Source organism: Callithrix jacchus, chromosome 9 (assembly GCF_049354715.1).
Source record: "Callithrix jacchus isolate 240 chromosome 9, calJac240_pri, whole genome shotgun sequence".
Lineage (NCBI taxonomy): Eukaryota > Metazoa > Chordata > Mammalia > Primates > Cebidae > Callithrix > Callithrix jacchus.
This window is the reverse complement of record NC_133510.1, coordinates 63,835,375-63,854,767: the sequence shown is the minus strand read 5'-3', so window position 1 is coordinate 63,854,767 and position 19,393 is coordinate 63,835,375. Positions and strand designations below refer to the sequence as shown.

Below are 19,393 nucleotides of genomic sequence, written 5' to 3'. Positions count from 1 at the left end.
TGGGAGGCCAAGGTGGGCGATCACAAGGTCAAGAGATTGAGACCATCCTGGTCAACATGGTGAAACACTGTCTCTACTAAAAAATATAAAAATTAGCTGGGCGTGGTGATGAGCACCTGTAGTCCCAGCTACTCGGGAGGCTGACACAGGAGAATCACTTGAACCCAGGAGGCGGAGGTTGCAGTGAGCTGAGATCATGCCATTATACTCCAGCCTGGCGACAGAGCGAGACTCCTTCTCAAAAAGTAAAATTATGTGTGTGTGTGTGTAGCCTTTTATAATTAAATGCATTAACACAGCTATGAAGAACAAAAATGCTAAAAGGGACTCAACTGTTGTTAATGTGCTATAGTACAAAATGGCCAGAGAGTTGTGGAAAAAGCCCCAAATTAAAGATGTTTAGGATCACCTTTGTGGGATAATTTAAACAAATCAAGATCTACTTTCCACTCTAGTACTTTGTCTTCCCCTCCTCCACTATAAATCAGAAAGCAAGACAGAACAGAGTGTTACTTGAGAAACGTAACCTCTATCCAACACCCTCCTCCCTTACAAAACTCCTTATATACAGTTCTACTTTTTTTTTTTTTTCAGACAGAATCTTGCTCTGTCGCCCAGGTTGGAGTGTACTGGCATAATCTCAGCTCATTGCAACCGACAGCTCCAGGTTCAAGCAATTCTACTGCTTCAGACTCCAGAGTAGCTGGTGTTACAGGTTGCCACCACCATGCCCAGCTGATTTTTGTATTTTTAGTAAAGATGGGGTTTCATCGTCTTGGCCAGGCTAATCTTGAACTCCTGACCTCATGATCCATTCGCCTCGGCCTCCCAAAATGCTGGGATTACAGGCATGAGCCACTGTGCCTGGCCTCAGTTTTATAGTTTTACAGAAAACTGCAAAACTCTTAAGAGTTAACAGAATGGGCCAGGCACGGTGGCTCATGCCTATAATCCCAGCACTTTGGTAGGCCAAGGCAGGTGGATCATTGGAAGTCAGGAGTTCAAGACTAGCCTGGCCAATGTGGTGAAACCCCATCTCTACTAAAAATACAAAAATTGCTGGGACCAGGGTCCGGTGCAGAGTGCCACTTGTCCTGGAAGGATAAGAAAAAGAAAGAAAACTACAAAAATTAGAAGGGCAGTAGTGGCGCATGCCTGTAATCCCAGCTATTTGGGAGGCTGAGGCAGGATAATTGTTTGAGCCTGGGAAGCAGAGGTTGCAGTGAGCCGAGACTACGCCACTGCACTCCAGTCTGGGAGACACAGTAAGACCCTGTCTCAAAAAAAAAGAAAAAAAAAAGAGTTAACAGAGTTTACAGTTTTACACTGTATAGAGAACTGTGCAGATTCTCTATAGAGTAACAAAATAATCTATTATGGTGACCCTACAAAAGAAAAACAAAGGCTAGGAGAATTAAACTATGTCTGGTTTTGAAGTCGCTTGGTCCTAATTACCTATTATATAACTCGGAGAAAATTTGCTTTGCTTCACTGGGACCAAGTACTTTGAAGTAGCCCCTTCTTGAAAAAAAAAAACCAAAAAGATCTAACCAGAAATGAAAAGGCCAATGGGAACATCTAAGAGGTAAACAGAGTTAAACATTAAACACAATTTAAAAAAAGAGCTGCCTGCTCTGTACTCAGATTATAAAAAAGGGATAATTACACATCAACAGTTTTTTCAGGGGGTTCTTCCTCTTTGACAGGGAGCTCTATAGGCTTTGTTTCTTCTTCCTAAAACCAAATGAAACAAGGTGGTTAACATAAATCTAAAGAATAAATATCTATCAACAGAAGAACACCAGAACTTTAAAATAAACCAGTCTCTCAGAACCTTCATACCCATTTTATGCTCCCTTAATAAATTTACATCGAAGTTCTCCAGTAACTGATGTTAAAGCAATGTGGCCAAGGCAGTTGCGCATTACCAGACCAGAGACTAACCTTACTCTATCCAACTCACCTCTGTTTCATCTCCCAGTACATCTTCTTCATTTGCCTCCTCTTCAGCTAAAGAATATTAAAATATTCAGGTCAAGCCCTGCTACAAAACCATCTTGATCACTTACCAAGGTTAAAATTATAATCACTTTGTTTTCCCCCAAAAAATCCAATAATGAAGGCAGAAACTGATGCACATAAAATCTGCTACATCTGGAGAAGATAAAACCAGATCTCTACCTAACATTAATTATAAATGTGAACTCCAGTTGGACTGAAGAAAGAAATGTAAAGTCAAACTAGAGAATTAATTTAAAAAGTAATGTGGGGCTGGACACTGTGGCTTACTCTGTAATCCCAGCACTTTGGGAGGCAGAGGAAGATGAATGGCTTGAACCCAGGAGTTCAAGCGACCAGCCTGGGCAACACAGCGAAACCTCGTCTTTATAAAAAATACAAAAAATAGCTGGGTGTGGTGGCATGCACCTATAGTCTTAGCTACTGGGGAGGCTGAGGTGGGAGCATCACTTGAGCCCGGAAGAGGTTGCAGTGAGCTGAGATCAGGTCACTGCACTCCAGTTTGGGAGCAAGACTCCGTCTCAAAAAACAAACAAACAAAGTAATGTGAATAATTATCTTTAAGATTTTGAGATTTAGTTGTGGGGAAAATTTTCTTTAAAAGAAAAACAACCCAGTAGCAAAAGTAAGAGATGCAAAACTAAAGATTTTTCAAAATTAAGTACTTCTACTTAAAGACAAATGACATTTGCTTTTGTTGAGACAGTCTCACTCTGTCACCCAGGCTGAAGTGCAGTGGCACAATCACACCTCCTGGGCTCAAGGGTTCCTGTTGCCTTAGCCTCCCAAGTAGGTAGGACTACAGGTGCACACCAGGACATCCAGCTAATTATTTTCTTAGAGATGGGATCTCACTATGCTGCTCAGACTGGTCTCAAACTCCTGGCCTCAAGAGATCATTCCACCTAAGCCTCCCAAAGTGCTGAGTTATAGGCATAAACCACTCCACACAGCCAAAGAAGAGATTTGTGTCTAAAACCAACAAAGGAATAGTTATTAGAATATAAAAGAAATGCCTGCAAACCAACAAGCAAATTATGGGAACCTCAATAGGCAAAGAAGAAATCCAAAGAATCATGAAATGTTTAAACTTTTTTCATGGAGAACATAAAACAGCCAACGAATTAGCAAAACTTAGGCCACTTGATAGGATAGTGCCAAGTTTAGGTTTGTGGAGATACAAGAAACCTTATGTACTAGTAATGAGACTATAGATCTATAGAGCAATTCTGGAAAACAATTTGAAAGCCCTTAGTCATATTAAGTATGTATTTATGAATAATAATAATTAGCAATACCATTCTTGGGCACATACTCCAAAAAGACTTTCACAGGAATATAAGAGGATAAAAGAAGTAGTTCTTAATTATATACTATAACCTATTAGTATATAGAATATAGTATACTATATCCTACAGGTTAAGCATCCCCAATCTGAAAATTCAAAACCAGAAATGCTCCTAAATCTAAAACTTTATGAAGGCCGATATGACACAAGTGGAAAACCCCACACCTAACCTTATGCGATGGGTCACAGTCAGAACTTTGTTTCATGTACAAAATTATTTTAAATACTATATAAAACTACTTTCAGATATGTGGATAAGAAACAAATGAATTTTGTGTTTAGACTTGGATCTCACCCCCAAGATATCTCTCATTCTCTCTCTGTCTCTCTCTCTGTCTCTACATACACACACACACACACACACACACACACACACACACATATTCCAAAATAAAAAAAAAAATCTAAAAATTGAAACACTTCTGGTCCCAAGCATTTCAAATATAGAATACTTAACCTGTAGTATAATATATACTATATCCTATTATATACATATAGTATTACCATAGATAATACTGTAAATAGTGTCACTGATAGTAGCAGAGGCTTCGTGGCAATATAGGTCTCTGTCACTGAGTGAATTAAGTGAAATGTGGTGGTTACCCATTACAGAATGCTATACAGGAATTAGAATCAACAGACTAGATAACTACACAGTCACATTCCACATGAACACATCTTTAAGAAAACACAACACTTACTGAAAAAAAAAAGAAGAAATGAAGGCTATGGCCAATTAATTACATAATTACCAATTATATAAATGAAAACATGCTATCAAACAACACTACATAGTTTACAAGGACAGACAAAAATATATATATTCAAACACATTAGAATAGTTGCCTAAATGGGTTGAGGAGGAAGTGAAATGAGGAATGGAAATAAAAGTAAGCAAATAAAAATTAGAGAGGAGACTTGTACAATCTGAGATTAAGGTTGTACAAGGCCGGGCACGGTGGCTCACACCTGTAATCCCACCACATTTGAAGGCCAAGGCAGGTGGATCACCTGAGGTCAGAAGTTTGAGACCAGCCTGGCCAACATGGTGAAACCTCATCTCCACTAAAAATACAAAAAATTAGCCAGGCTTGGTGGCAGACACCTATAATCCCAGCTATTCAAGAGGCTGAAGCAGGATAATCACATGAACCTGAGAGGCAGAGGTTGCAGTGAGCCAAGATTATACCACTGTACTCCAGCCTGGGTAACAAAAAATAAATAAATAAATAAAATAATAAGAAGGCTGTACAAGATTAAAAATATGAAGAATGGGTATTTTTTTAAAGGCAGAATTGGAGTGTATCAGAAAGGACCAGAGATTACCTAGTTTATGGATTTCAAGGGTCCAGACAATAGTTTTACTTCATAGATCAGAAACAGACACTTGGAACTTTAAACAGTAACTGTCCAAGTCCAGGCACAGTGGCTCAGGCCTGTAATCCCAGCGCTTTGGGAGACTAAGGTGGGTGAATCGCTTAAGCTCAGGAATTCAAGACTTCCCTGGACAACACGGTGAAACCCCATCTCTACCAAAAATACAAAAACTTAGTCAATGTGGTCTCAGCTACTTGTGAGGCTGAGGTGGGAGGATCATTTGAGCCTGGGAGGCAGAGGTTGCAGTGAGCCAGGATCATGCCACTGCACTCCAACCTAAGTGACAGAGTGAGACCCCATCTCAAAAAATTATAATAATAAAATTTTAAAAACCAATAACTGTCCAAAGTTACCTAGTAAATATCTGGCCTAAGATGAATTAGAACTCAAGCCTTCCAATTCCTAGTCTAATGATACTTGTATTATCATGCTACCCTTTAAATAACATGCTCAAATAAAATTACATCTTTTAAAAAAGGAATACGTCTTTGTATTATAACCACTGCTCTAGATGATCGAGTTTTCTGGCCAGGCATGGTGGTGCACACCTGTAATCCCAACAGTCTGGGAGGCCAAGGCGGGTGGATCACCTGAGGTCAGGAGTTCTATACCAGCCTTACAGATATGGCAAAACCCTGTCTCTACTAAAAATATGAAAATAAGCCAGGCATGCTGGCATGCAACTGTAGTCCCAGCTCCTCGGGAGGCTGAGACAGGAGAATTGCTTGGACCCAGGAGGCAGAGTATGCAGTGAACCGAGTCTTCACCACTGCATTCCAGCCTGGGTGACAGAGTAAGACTCCCTCTTAAAAAAAAAAAAAAAAAAAAAAAAAGATTTTGATACTATCAATTAAGAGCTTACATCTCTAATGACCTAAAAAAAAAAAAGAAGAAATCTTCTAAGTGTCAAAGCCTAAAAATAAAAATTAATCCCTTCACTCACATCACTCTGCCTCTACAAAGTACTCACCATGTTCTTCAAGATATGCCTGGAGTCTATGGATAAGATCTTGCTTTATTCCCTTGGTCTCCAAACCACGAGCAAGACATTCTTGCTTTAGTTCAGCAAGCTGATGGGGAAAAAAATAAAACTTTTCCTTAGTTAATGGGATGATCACCAGTGAATAAAGTGGTAGTTCCCACAAGGAAAAGGAAAAGAAAACGAAATTCCATCCCGAATTACCGCCTTTAATTCTATCAAGACTCTGGGTCCACCAAGATGATCCATGTTCCTCTAACAATATTCAGTATACAGGAGGAACTGTCTAACAGATGCTGAAAAATAAACATCACACTTTAATAAAAACCTCATCTATTTTGTGTATCTATTTACCGTCACAAATGTCTAGTTATTTTCTTAATATTCTGAAGAGGGAAAAGGTTTTTTTCTAAAGATTACTGTGGCAGCCAGCAAATGGGAAGAATGAACCTTCAAGTATAAAATTCAATGATCTAAAAGCAGATTCTCCTTACCACTTATTATCTCACATCCTTTATTACAATCTACCAGACAGGTCTAACCACCATAGAATTAAGTAGATGCATTACCTAATGTCAACAATGAACTGATTAAAGGAGCTGTGTCAAAATGGCACGAAACATCTAATGGCATACCATAAAGTTCTGTTGAAGATTTAAAAATCAGTAACTTGACTAAAGATATAGAAGCTATGATCATCTATTTTACAGACAATGGAAGGAGAACTGATGGATTACTGACATAACTAAGCTTAAAAACAAAACAGAAATAGAAAAAAACACTTCTTCAGGACTAATAATTAGCCAAATGAAGATTTAATTTAGAAGGAATAAGGTCAGCCAGGCGCGGTGGCTCACGCCTATAATCCCAGCACTTTGGGAGGCCCAGGCGGGTGGATCACGAGGTTAAGAGATCGAGACCATCCTGGTCAACAAGGTGAAACCCCATCTCTACTAAAAATACAAAAATTAGCTGGGCATGGTGGCACGTGCCTGTAGTCCCAGCTACTCGGGAGGCTGAGGCAGGAGAATTGCTTGAACCCAGAAGGTGGAAGTTGCGGTGAGCCGAGATCGTGCCATTGCACTCTAGTCTGGGTAACAACAGCGAAATTCCATCTCAAAAAAAAAAAAAGAAGGAATAAGGTATATACATAAATTCCTACACTTAGATTTAAAACTTCAATTATATAAAAACTGGATAAGGGAGGACAGGCTCAATAGTAACACAAAGGATAAAGACCTCAGAATTTTAAGCAAAGAAGGTTAACAGTATGATTTGCTACCTACAAGTCATAGGTAACCAAAATACAAAATCCATGATAAATGATGTAACAGTCTACTGGGCTCTATATTCTTATTTTACAACAGAAAATGACATGCTGATCCAGAAGAACAAGCAGGAAAGAAAGGCTATAGAAATTCTATCTGCATAAATGAAAAATCTTATAAAGCATTTAGAACAGTGCTTGATGGCTAGTAAGTGCTTTATACTTATTAAGTACTAAATCACTGGTCTCAGATTTCAGAGTTTCACAAATGAATGTATTTTTATTTTCTTTACTCCTTTTTAGAGACAGTGGTCTCAGTATGTTGCCCAGGCTGAACTTAAACTCTTGGACTCAAGTAATCCTCCTACCTCAACCTCCTGAGCAGATGCGACTACAGGTACACAGCACTCTGTCCAGTTCAATGTACTTTTAAATAGGTAGGCTGATAAGGCTGCTTTTTACAATATCCCAATCAGGTCATGGAGCAATACTCTTGCAGTAACAATAAAAATCAATTATTACAAAAATGAGTGTACACTTGGATACTGCTCTATCAAAATGCTATAAAACATTCTAAAAGCTTACACTCAATTTTTGTATTTATCTCACCGCTAAACAGGAACAGCTAGGTCATGGACCAGCAGTGGCCTGTGAATCATACCTTAAATAACATTATAAGCGATCTTTATAGTCAGTCCATTAATTTTTTAATTTTTATTTTTTAATATTTTATTTTTTTTCTTAGATCATGACAGACCAGTAACATTCCATTTATTAAGTAAGAATCTTGATCTTGGTGGTTCATGCTTATAATCCCAGCACCTTGTGAGGACAAGGTGGGAAGACTGCCTGAACCCAGGAGTTTGAGACCAGCCTGGGCAAAACTATGAGATGCCATCTCTATTAAAAAAAATTTTTTTGGCTGGGCGTGGTGGCTCATGCCTGTAATCCCAGCACTTTGGGAGGCAGAGGAAGGCAGATCACCTGAGGTCGGGAGTTCAAGACCAATCTGACCAACAATGGAAAAACACCGTCTTTACTAAAAATACAAAATTAGCCAGGCATGGTAGCAAACTCCCAGCTACTCAGGAGGCTGAGCCAGGAGAACTGCTTGAACCCAGGAGGCGGAGGTTGCAGTGAGCCGAAATCACGCCACTGCACTCCAGCCTGGGCAACAAAAGCAAACCTCCATCTTGGGGGGGAAATATATATATTTTTAAAAGAATTTTGATCTTTCTAACACTGATACTTTATTTTCTTTCTGCTTCCCAGAGAACGAGTCTTTTGATTTTAATTACACCTTAAATTGTTTAGTTATAAAAGTATTATGTTCACTGTAGAATAGTTTAAAAATTCTGTAAAGTTTAGAAGAAAATAAAAGTCATATGTAATCCCAGCACCTACAAATTACTTAACATTTACATATATCATGAGCTACCATGCCCAGCCTACATACAGTTTTTACATAATGTTATATTATATCTTTTGTTATATAGTGTGTTCTTCTCATATACTAAGATATTATTTTATTTTATTTTATTTATTTATTTTTGAGATGGAGTCTCACTCTGTTGCCCAGGCTGGAGTGCAGCGGCACAATCTTGGCTCACTGCAACTTCTGCCTCCCAGGTTCAAGCGAGTCTCCTGCCTAAACTTCCCGAGTAGCTGGGATTACGGGTGTGTGCCACCACATCCGGCTAATTTTTTTTGTATTTTTAGTAGACAGGGTTTCACCATGTTAGCCAGGATGGTCTTGATGTCCTGAACTGGTAATCTGCCTGCCTAGGCCTCCCAAAGTGCTAGGATTACAGGTGTGAGCTACCACGCCCAGCCTAGGACATTATTTTAAAAGAGAAATGGCCAGGTGCAGTGGCTCACACCTGTAATTCCAGCACTTTGGGAGGCCGAGACGGGTGGATCACCAGGTCAGGAAATCAAGACTAGCCTGGCTAACACAGTGAAACCCCACCTCCACTAAAATTACAAAAAATTAGGCCAGGTGCGGTGGCTCAAACCTGTAATCCCAGCACTTTGGGAGGCTGAGGCGGGTGGATCACGAGGTCAAGAGATCAAGACAATCCTGGTCAACATGGTGAAACCCCATCTCTACTAAAAATACAAAAAATTAGCTGGGCACGGTGGCGCGTGCCTGTAATCCCAGCTACTCAGGAGGCTGAGGCAGGAGAATTGCCTGAACCCAGGAGGCAGAGGTTGCGGTGAGCTGAGATCGCGCCACGCCACTGCACTCCAGCCTGGGTAACAAGAGCGAAACTCAGTCTCAAAAAAAAAAAAAAAAAAAAAAAAAAAAAATTACAAAACATTAGCCAAGTGTGGTGGCGGGCGCCTATAATTCCAGCTACTTGGGAGGCTGAGGCAAGAGAATTGCTTGAACCCAGGAGGCAGAGGTTGCAGAGAGTCGAAATTGTGCCACTGCACTCCAGCCTGGGTGACAGAGAGAGACTCTGTCTCAAAAATAAAAATTAAAATTAAAAAAAAAAAAAGAGACATGGAGGCTGGGCATGGTGACTTATGCCTGTAGTCTCTGCACATTGGGAGGCCAAGGCAGAAGGACAGCTTTGAGTCCAGGAGTTCAAGAACATCCTGCGCAACAGAATGAGACCCTGTTCCTACAAAAAAAAAAAAAAATTCTTTTTTAAAAGTAGTCACATGTGGTAGCACATGCCTGTGGTCCCAGCTACCAGGGAGACTGAGGTGGGAGAAATGCTCGAACCTGGGAGGTCAAGGCTGCTAGGAACTGTGATCAAACCACTGTACTCCAGCCTGGACGACACAGCAATACCTGGCTTCGAAAGAATTAATTAATTAATTAATTAACGAATGAACAAATGCATGCATGAATGAATGAATAAGAAATAGATGAATAAAAACATAAAATAGCTGAAAATGATGTAATTTCTTTTTGCACATATTTCAGCATGATTACATAAGAAGAACTAAAACCTTTTAAAACTTAAAATAGGAACTAACATAAAACCTTTAACATATTTCTAAATTGATTTGATTTTAAAATTTTTGGCTCCAGAACTCTGGAAGGACAGAGGTGGGCAGATCACTTGAGTCCAGGGGTTTGAGACCAGCATGGGCAACATGTTGAAACTCCATCTCTACTAAAAATATACAAAAATTAGCCAGGCGTGGTGGCGTGCGCCTGTAGTCCCAGCTACTTGAGGGGCTGAGGCCAGAGGATGGCTTGAGTACAGGAATTCGAAGCTGCAGTGAGCTGAGATCATGCCACTGCACTCCAGCCTGGGTGACATAAGGTGACTCTATCTCAAAACAAAACATATTTTAACAGGTATGCTGAGTGAATTGTATGAGATGTAAATTATATCTCAGTAAGGCTATTAAAAAAAAATCAGGGGCATGGTGGGCTCACACCTATAATCCCAGCTCTTTGAGAGGCCAAGGCAGGTGGAACACTTGAGGTCAGGAGATCGAGACCAGCCTGACTAACATGGTGAAAAATCATCTCTACTAAAAAAGAAAAAAAAAAAAAAAAATTAGCCAAGAAAAAAAAAAAAAAGATGCTTTGTGTTACAAAAAAAAAAAAAAATTCAGCCAAGCATAATGGCATGTGCCTACAGTCCCAGCTACTTAGGTGGCTGAGGTGGAGAGATCACTTGGGTCTGGGAGATTGAAGCTGCAATGAGCCATGATCATGCCACTGCACTCCAGCCTGGGCAACATGGCAAGATCCTGTCTCAAGAAGAAAACAAACAAACAAAACAAGCTAGCTAGGTACAATGGTTCACATCTCTCATCCTAGCACTTTGGGAGGCTGAGGCAGGAGGATCACTTGAGCCTTAGAGTTCAAGACCAGCCTGGGCAACACAGTGAGACCCTGTCTCTCAAATAAAAAATTAGCTGGGCATGGTAGTGCACACTTGCAGTCCTAGTTACTGGGGAGGCTAAGGCAGGGGCATCACTTGAATACAGGAAGTTGAGGCTACAGTAAGCCATAATCACGCCACTGCACTTCAGCCTGGGCAACAGAGGGAGACCCCGTCTCAAAAAAAAAAAGTTATAGAACATTCAATATAGGATACTAACATTAATGTAAAAAATAATATACACACATCTTTGTATAACGTATATAAACAAGATGCCTGGAGAAGAAACAGGTAAGTTAACACTGGTTGAATCTGAGAAGAGGAAGCTAGTCTGGGAAAAGTATAGAAATGAAACTTTTTACCATACACTACTCTTTTGTGAACTTGTGCATAATTACCTACTCAAAAACAAAAATTTTTTTTGAGATGGAGTCATGCTCTCGTTGCCCAGGCTGGAGCACAATAGCACAATCTCAGCTCACCACAACCCCTGCCTTCCAGGTTCAAGCATTTCTCCTGCCTCAGCCTCCTGAGTAGCTGGGATTACAGGCATGCACCACCACGCCTGTCCAATTTTTGTATTTTTAGTAGAGACAAGGTTTCTCCATGTTGGTCAGGCTGGTCTCAAACTCTCAACCTCGGGTTATCTTGGCCTCCCAAATTGCTGGGATTACAGTGTGAGCCACCTCACCCAGCCTCAAAAACAATTTTTTAATCTTATTTTTCGTATCAATAAAACGTTCTCCATTCTACCTATCCAACCCACAGAGAAAGGACAGATCAACTTACCCCCATAATACATTTGACAATAATACATTTGACAATCATGCATTGCCCCATGATTTCTATTTTTTTATTTTAATTTGATTCAGGGTTTTGCTCTGTTGCCCAGGCTGGAATGCAGTGGCAAGATCATGGTTTACTGCAGCCTCAACCTCCTGGGCTCAAATGATCCTCCTGCCTCAGCCTCCTGTGTAGCTGGGACCACAGGTGTGTGCCACCACCACCAGCTAATTGTTTTATTTCCTGTGGAGATGAGGTCTCACTATGTTGCCCAGGCTGTTCTTAAACTCCTAGGCTCAAGTGATCCTCCTGTCTCAGCCTCCCAAAGTGTTGTTTGGGATTATAGGTATGAGCCACTATGCCCAGCCTGCCCTGTGATTTCTTCTAGTTAATTGGCCTTAATTTTTTTTTTTTAAACTCAGTTTTGCTCTTGTCACCCAGGCTGGAGTGCCGTGGCACGATCTCAGCTCACTGCAACCTCTTTCTCTCCAGTTCAAGCAATTCTCCTGCCTCAGCCTCCCGAGATGGGATTACAGGTGCGCACCACCATGCCCAGCTAATTTTGTATTTTTAGTAGAGATGGGGTTTCACCTTGGCCAGGCTGGTCTCAAACTCCTAACCTCAGGTGATCCACCGACCTTGGCCTCTCACAGTGCTGGGATTATACATGTGAGCCACCAGACCTGGCCAGATTTTGATTAAAATATTTTATTAGAAATCTTTTCCATGTTATGTCAACTTATAGTTTGTAAATTCTTTGACGGCAGAGATGTTTTCTATCGCCTATAACATGTATGAAAGGAATTCAAAATCCTTACAAGGAACCTACTGGTTGGTATTATGATTAGGCTTAAAGAAATTCAATAACTGGCTTAAATATCACACAGCTGGCCAGGTGCAATGGCTCATGCCTGTAATTCCAGCAGTTTGGGAGGCTGAGATGGGAGGATTGCTCGAAGTCAGGAGTTTGAGCCCAGCCTAGGAAACACAGGAAGACTCCACCTCTACAGAAAATTTAATAATTAGAGCCGGGTGCGGTGGTTCACGCCTGTAATCTCAGCACTTTGGGAAGCCAAGGCAGGCAGATCATGAGGTGAGGAGACTGAGACCATCCTGGCTAACACAGTGAAACCCCGTCTCTACTAAAAATACAAAAAATTAGCTGGACATGGTGGCACACACCTATAATCTCTGGTACTCAGGAGGCTGAGTCAGGAGAAATGCTTGAACCTGGGAGGCAGAGGTTTGCAGTGAGCTGAGATCGTGCCACCGCACTCCAGCCTGGGCGACTCTGTCTGAAGAAAAAAAAAAATTAACAGACAGTTCAGGTGTGGTAGTTGGGAGCAGGGGCTGAGGTGGATCACTTGAGTCCAGGAAGACTTGAGGCTGCAGTGACACCTGATTGTGCCACTGCACTTCAGCCTGGGAGAAAAAGCAAGATCTTGTCACCAAAAAAAAAAAAAAAAAGCTTGTAAACAGTAGGCCAATATGCCAGCTTGAGTGATTCTGATTTATGCACAATATTAACTGCCAAAGTCTTGGCACTTCTTTTTATTTTTTTGAGATGGAGTCTCGCTCTGTTGCCCAGGCTGGAGTGCAGTGGCGTGATCTCAGCTCACTGCAACCTCCACCTCCTGGATTTGAGCAATTCTCCTGCCTCAGCCTCCCCAGTAGCTGAGAATCCAGGTGCGTACCACCATGCCCGGCTAATTTCTTTTGTACTTTTAGTAGAGACAGGGTTTCACCATGCTAGCCAGGATGGTCTTGATCTCCTGACCTTGTGATCTGCCTGCCTCGGCCTCCCAAAGTGCTGGGATTACAGGTGTAAGCCACCGCGTCTGGCCAGCACTTCTTTCTTTCACTCTCTCCTCCACAGCCTCCTTGCTAGCTCTTCTTCCACCCAAACCTGCAAATATTCACTAAGATTCCTTCTTTGGGCCTCTTCTCATTCTACTTACATCAAAAGCTAATTCACTTCCTGATCTCAATTAGCGGCAAAGTCTATCAGCATTATCTTTAAAATATATCCAGAATCAAATCCCTTCTCACCACTGCAAATGCTACTACTCCCGTCTTTCTTTCATACAGATTATCGTCAAAACTCTTCAGCCCTTGCCTCACCACAGTTTATTCTCAACAAAGTAGCAGAGCGATCTTCTGAAACTTCAAGTCAGAACATGTCACTCTAGTCAAACATCATCCACTGGTTTCCTATCTCACTAAGGGTAAAAGGCTGAATCCTATCACCTACAAGGCCCTGCGGGTTTGTCCCTCCCCTATCATTACCTTATTACCATTGCTCACTCTGATAAGCCAAACTGGTCTTGTGCTATTCCTCTAACGCTTTGGACATAGCTCATTCCTTCACCTCCTTCAACTCTTTGTATAATCATCTCCTTCTTAATGAGGCCTTCCCTAGTCACCCTACTTAAAATTACAATACCCTTCCCACTGTATTTCCCCATCTCCTATTTTTCTCTATTTGCCTTATCACCATTTGACATACCATACATTGTACTTTTTATTTTGCCTTCCCTCAGTAAAATACAAGCATTATGAGAGCAAGGATTTTGTCTGTATTGTTCACTGCTATGTCCCTAGCACCCACAGTAACTGGGACATGGCAAGTGCTCCTTATTTTCTGAATAAATCCCAAGTCTTCATCATCAGCTTTCAGCTCGAGTGAAAGACCCACATTTCCAACTGACTACCTGACATCTCTTCTGCTCAAAACTGGCTTCTCCTCCTCCCAACCCAGATTAAAGGTATCACTGCCCAAACCCTAAAGTCACCTTTCATTCTTTCCGTAGCTAACTGATCTATATACTAATATATTCTACATCTTAAATGTCATTCAAATTCATTCCAATTCTTTTGAAATCTTGATATAGTTATTCAATTGACAAATAGTTATTGAGCACCTACTGTGTGTCTAGTATTACCTTGGATACAAGGAAATAATCATGAGCAAAACAGAGTCCTTTCTCATACAGAGCTTACAATCTTGTAGGGAACAAGGCAATCAATGATCAGATCCATTTTTCGTATTTTCAAATGAGGATAATAGAGGTATTAACCTTATACGATTATTATGAGAATTAAACCAGTTAATGTATATAAATGGCTTCAAACAGTGTTTTGCCACATAATAAATGCTAAGTGTTAGTAATTAATGAAGATACCCATCCTGAAGAAATAAAATAAAAAAGGCTGCAGTAGTTGAAGTATGAGTAACTATCCTGAAGAGACTGGCAGGGATATAATTTAAGGGTTTTAAGCAAGGGAATGGCTTCTATAATAAACATCTAAGTGATGAAATCACTCCCGCAACAGATCCTATCTGCCAAGAAAACAAACTGATCACATCAAGTTCCTCCTTTCTTTTTTTTTTTTGAGACGGAGTTTCGCTCTTGTTACGCAGGCTGGAGTGCAATGGCGCGATCTCGGCTCACAGCAACCTCCGCCTCCTGGGTTCAGGCAATTCTCCTGCCTCAGCCTCCTGAGTAACTGGGATTACAGGCACGCGCCACCACGCCCAGCCAATTTTTTGTATTTTTAGTAGAGAAGGGATTTCACCATATTGATCAGGACGGTCTCGATCTGATGACCTCGTGATCCACCCACCTCGGCCTCCCAAAGTGCCGGGATTACAGGCGTGAGCCACTGCACCCGGCCCCTAAGTTCCTCCTTTCAAACTTCCAAAGGGTCCCAGCCCTACTTATCATTACATGACAAGGGTCAGAAATCCTTACACAACTTAGAAAGCCCTTTTCAATACCACTCTGATTTACCTTTATGGTTAGTTTACCTATTTTCCTTTCCAAACTATCTTCAACTACCAACATATTTACTCATTTTACTATTCAATACAAATGTCTCACTGTTTTCAGCACTCTGACATTACTACAGCTCTCCTCCCCTCTTCAATACTTTTTTTTTTCTGATATTTGACTGGAAATCTGATACTGTTACAGTTCAAGGCATTTTCACCCACAGTTCAATCTCTCTTTCCAATTGTGTTAGAATGGGCCAGGCACAGTGGCTCACACCTATAATCCAGAGGTCAGGAGTTTGAGACCAGCCGGGCCAACAACATGGTGAAACCCCATCTCTATTAAAAATACAAAAATTAGCTTGGCATGGAGGCACATGCCTATAATCCCAGCTACTAGGGAGGCTGAGGCACTAAACTTGGGAGGTGGAGGTTACAGTGAGCTGAGATCAAGCTACTGCACTCCAGCCTGGGCGACAGAGCAGGGCTCCATCTCAATTAAAAAAAAAGACTGGGTTTCTACAAAATTCTCAGGAATTTGCTGCTAAAATGATGTCATGTATCAATTCAGATACATGATACTATGTTTCCTTCCTACTTCAAAGCATATTCCATTCCTCTGAGGTTCCATACCAAAGCCCAAAATTCTCTTAATGACAATGGACAGATTTTTTTTCTTTTTCTTCTTTTTTTTTTGAGACAAGGTCTCCTTCTGTCACCCAGGCTGATGTGCAGCGGAGCAATCATCACACAGCTCACTGCAGCCTCAACCTCCCAGGTTCAAGTGATCCTCCCACCTTAGCTTTGCAAGGAGCTGGGACTACAGGTGTGCACCACTATGCCCAGCTAATTTTTTAATCTTTTGCAGAGACAGGGTCGCACTATTGTTACCTAAGCTAGTCTCGAACTCCTGGCCTCAGCCTCCCAAAATGTTGGGATGACAGGTGTCAGTCACTGCTCTGAAACTACAAGTGTGCGCCACCATGCCCAGCTAATTTTTTAATATTTTGTAGAGACAGGGTCTCACTATGTTGCCTAAGCTAGTCTCAAACTCCTGGCCTCAGCCTCCCAAAGTGCTGGGATTACAAGTATGGATCACTGCACCCAGCCAAGATTTTTTTTTAAAGGCAATAAAACCTCAAGTCAACCTAGAAGTCAGGATCATTACATCAAGATCACCAGTGGAACCAAACATAAACGTCCTAAATATCAGAATCAAAGGCATGAGTTCTTTTTTTCTTTTTGAGACAGAGTCTCACTGTCCGCCAGGCTGGAGAGCAGTGGCACAATCCAGGCTCATTGCAACCTCCACCCCGGGGCTCATGCGATTCTTGTGCCTCAGCCTTCCCAGTAGCTGGAACTACAGACACGCACTACCATGCCTGGCTAATTTTTGCATTTTGAGTAGAGGTGGGGTTTCGCCATGTTGCCCAGGCTGGTCTCCAACTCCTGGCCTCAAGCAATCCACCCATCTCAGTCTCCCAAAGTGCTAGGATTATAGGCATGAGCCACCATGCCTGGTCGAAGGCATGAGTTCTTAACCAGAGGTCCATGGACTCCTCAGGGCTACAAGGTAGTTTTATGAAGCCCCTCAAACTGCATGCAAAGTACGTGTACATGCCTTTTTCTGGCGAGAGAGGGTCCATACCTTTCATCAGAGTTTCAAAGATATCTGTGACCTCCAAAAGGTTAAGAAGTGCTCTAGAGAAAAAGCAAAGACAAGCAAATGTGATTAAAGAGTGAGTCCTTTTTAGGCTGTCAGGAGTGCCTAATGTTTTCTTAGACTGCAACACTGAAATCAGGTCAGAGGACTTTATGTAAAAGTTACTTATCCAGTCAAATACAAGTTTAATATAGATCTGACAAACACAGATTTGATGGAAGGAGGAACTCCATAAACAAACACAATTATAAAAACAAGTAAGTCATGGGGCAGCTGGTGACTTACTCCAGGGATTTCAAAAATAGGATAAATAGTGTGGTGGCTCATGCCTGTAATCCCAGAACTTCGGGAGGCCAAGGTGGGCATATCACAAGGTCAGGAGTTCGACACCAGCCTGGCCAATATGGTGAAACCCCATCTCACTAAAAATATAAAAATTAGCCAGGCATAGTAGCACATGCCTGTAGTCCCAGCCGCTCAGGAGGCTGAGGCAGGAGAATCGCTTGAACCTGGGAGGTGGAGGGAGCAGTGAGCTGAGACTCCACCACTGCACTCTCCAGCCTGGGCTACACAGTGAGACTTTGTCTCAAAAAAAAAAAAAAAAAAAAGACAAATAGAAAGAAAATATTAAGTCTTCTATGCATAGTTCCTTTTTGTCTCATTCAAAAATTCCTTTTCTATGTTTTATAATGGTACAGAAGCATACAATTTCTATAAGTACAGTATATATACACCAAGTGGAGATTATTGCTCAATTTTTCTTTTACTCATCACAATAATTATCAGGAAACCACTGATAGTCTATGCATTTCAGTACCACCAAGTTAACAATAACTTGAGAATAACACAAAAACCCACTAAACAGAGTTTAGAATCCAAGAGTAAGAAAAATATCAGCTTTCACAGAAAGACTAATAGGGGTCAACTAATAAGTGACTAAACAAAGGTCCTCTCCCTACCCTTAAGCTTTCTTAACAACAAAAACAAACAAAAAAACACTTCAAGCTTTAAAGGATCACTTTTCAGTTTCAGCTGTATCAGCCTGGTTTGTCCAAAACATCCAATAGGAAATCTACCTGTGAAACCACAGAGAATTAATCAAGATTAGTTTACCCTAAAAGAAAATACTCTTTGAAATTTTCTTTTTAATATATTTTTTAACTTTTTTATCTCTCTTAGTTGTTTGCAATCTACCTTAAATAAATACTCTCTCTTTCAGGAAAATAATAATCCAAGTATGAGAAAACTACCAAGATTCTCATAAGACAATTTAAAATAGCTTCTGTGATTCAGTGTCACCCAATGGTAAAACACCAGGAGATGCAGAGCCCATTGAGATATGAAATGGAACAGAGATAATCTTAACCTTGGAACTGTTTTTCCCAAATACTGCAGGTATGAATTCTCTCTGGTGGTAGGAGACGGTGTGTGAGGAAGGCTGGCAAGTGGAGAACCGCGTGAGAGAACTGGAAAACTTTTAAATCTGAGGTGTCTGTACTTCTATCTCAAGGCCTCCTCAACCCCAGGCTTCTAAGGTGAGGCCTTTCCCTGGTTTCAAAATTCTCCCTGGTGGCGTAATCCCACCTAGAAAAGGGGAGTGTCTGGGATCTATTCAAATAGCGACACACAAAAATGCCACCATCTGCTAATATAATAGGCGAGTCTCAGCTTCAGAAGACAGACTGGAAACATAATTCCAGGGAAGAAAAAGGGATCCTGGGTCCGACGTGGGGCAAAGAGGAGGGACCAACTGACGTAATGCAGACCAGAAGAGCAACGAGGAGTATAACAGGTAGAAGGCACTTACAACCTGGTGGACAAGGGTGACGGACGATACAAGGATGAAGGGAACAGAAATAACAAAAAAATATAGCAGTAAAACCGTGAGGAGAAATGGAAAATTAGGGAAGGCGTAGTGTGGAAGGGTGGCACAAAAGAGCTACGGCGGGAGCCAAGAAACAAAGTAGAAAAGGCTGCAAGGAGAACACGTAGGAGAAGACGCAAGTCACTGTGCAGAATTCAGTTCCCAGAAAAGTCCAACTGAGCCCTTCCCCGATTTACGGTACCTTCAGCTTATGGAGCTCCACCGTCTCGGTCGCCATCTTGTTACCCCTCACTCCGCTAAGCCCCCACCCGCTGCCTCCGCCTCCAGGAGCTCCCGCCTTAGGCGTAGAGATGCAAGGCTGACCAATCGTTGCCACTCTTGCTCCCACTACATACCATCAGCTCTTCCCATTGGTCAATAGCTGACGTCCCTCATGTCTCTCGGCAGCTTTCCCCACCTCTTTCAAAAGGGGGGACAGAGAGAGGGGCGGGCACTTATCTTACGAACGA

At 41.5% G+C, this 19,393-nt stretch overlaps 1 protein-coding gene across 22 annotated transcripts in view; it reads right to left on the bottom strand.

The window, feature by feature from the left end:
• Window positions 1–19,372, bottom strand: part of SARNP (SAP domain containing ribonucleoprotein) — a 70,742-nt gene extending 51,370 nt beyond the window's left edge. For 11 of the 22 annotated variants that reach the window (XR_013521838.1, XR_013521840.1, XR_013521834.1 and 8 more), the window contains exons 1-6: window positions 19,126–19,174; window positions 17,045–17,097; window positions 5,928–6,019; window positions 5,715–5,814; window positions 1,964–2,010; window positions 1,667–1,734 (exon numbers count right to left, since the gene is read on the bottom strand). Coding sequence is in view for 9 of the 22 variants with exons in the window: in XM_078336478.1 (XP_078192604.1) it covers window positions 1,667–1,734; window positions 1,964–2,010; window positions 5,715–5,814; window positions 5,928–5,972 (260 nt within the window). In the remaining 13 variants the exon portion in view is untranslated. Of the gene's footprint in view, window positions 1–1,666; window positions 1,735–1,963; window positions 2,011–5,714; window positions 5,815–5,927; window positions 6,020–17,017; window positions 17,098–19,125; window positions 19,175–19,279 lie in introns of those variants that run through there. The other 11 variants (XR_013521835.1, XR_013521841.1, XM_054238447.2 and 8 more) reach the window with 5 other exon arrangements.
• Window positions 19,373–19,393: the final 21 nt, after the last annotated feature.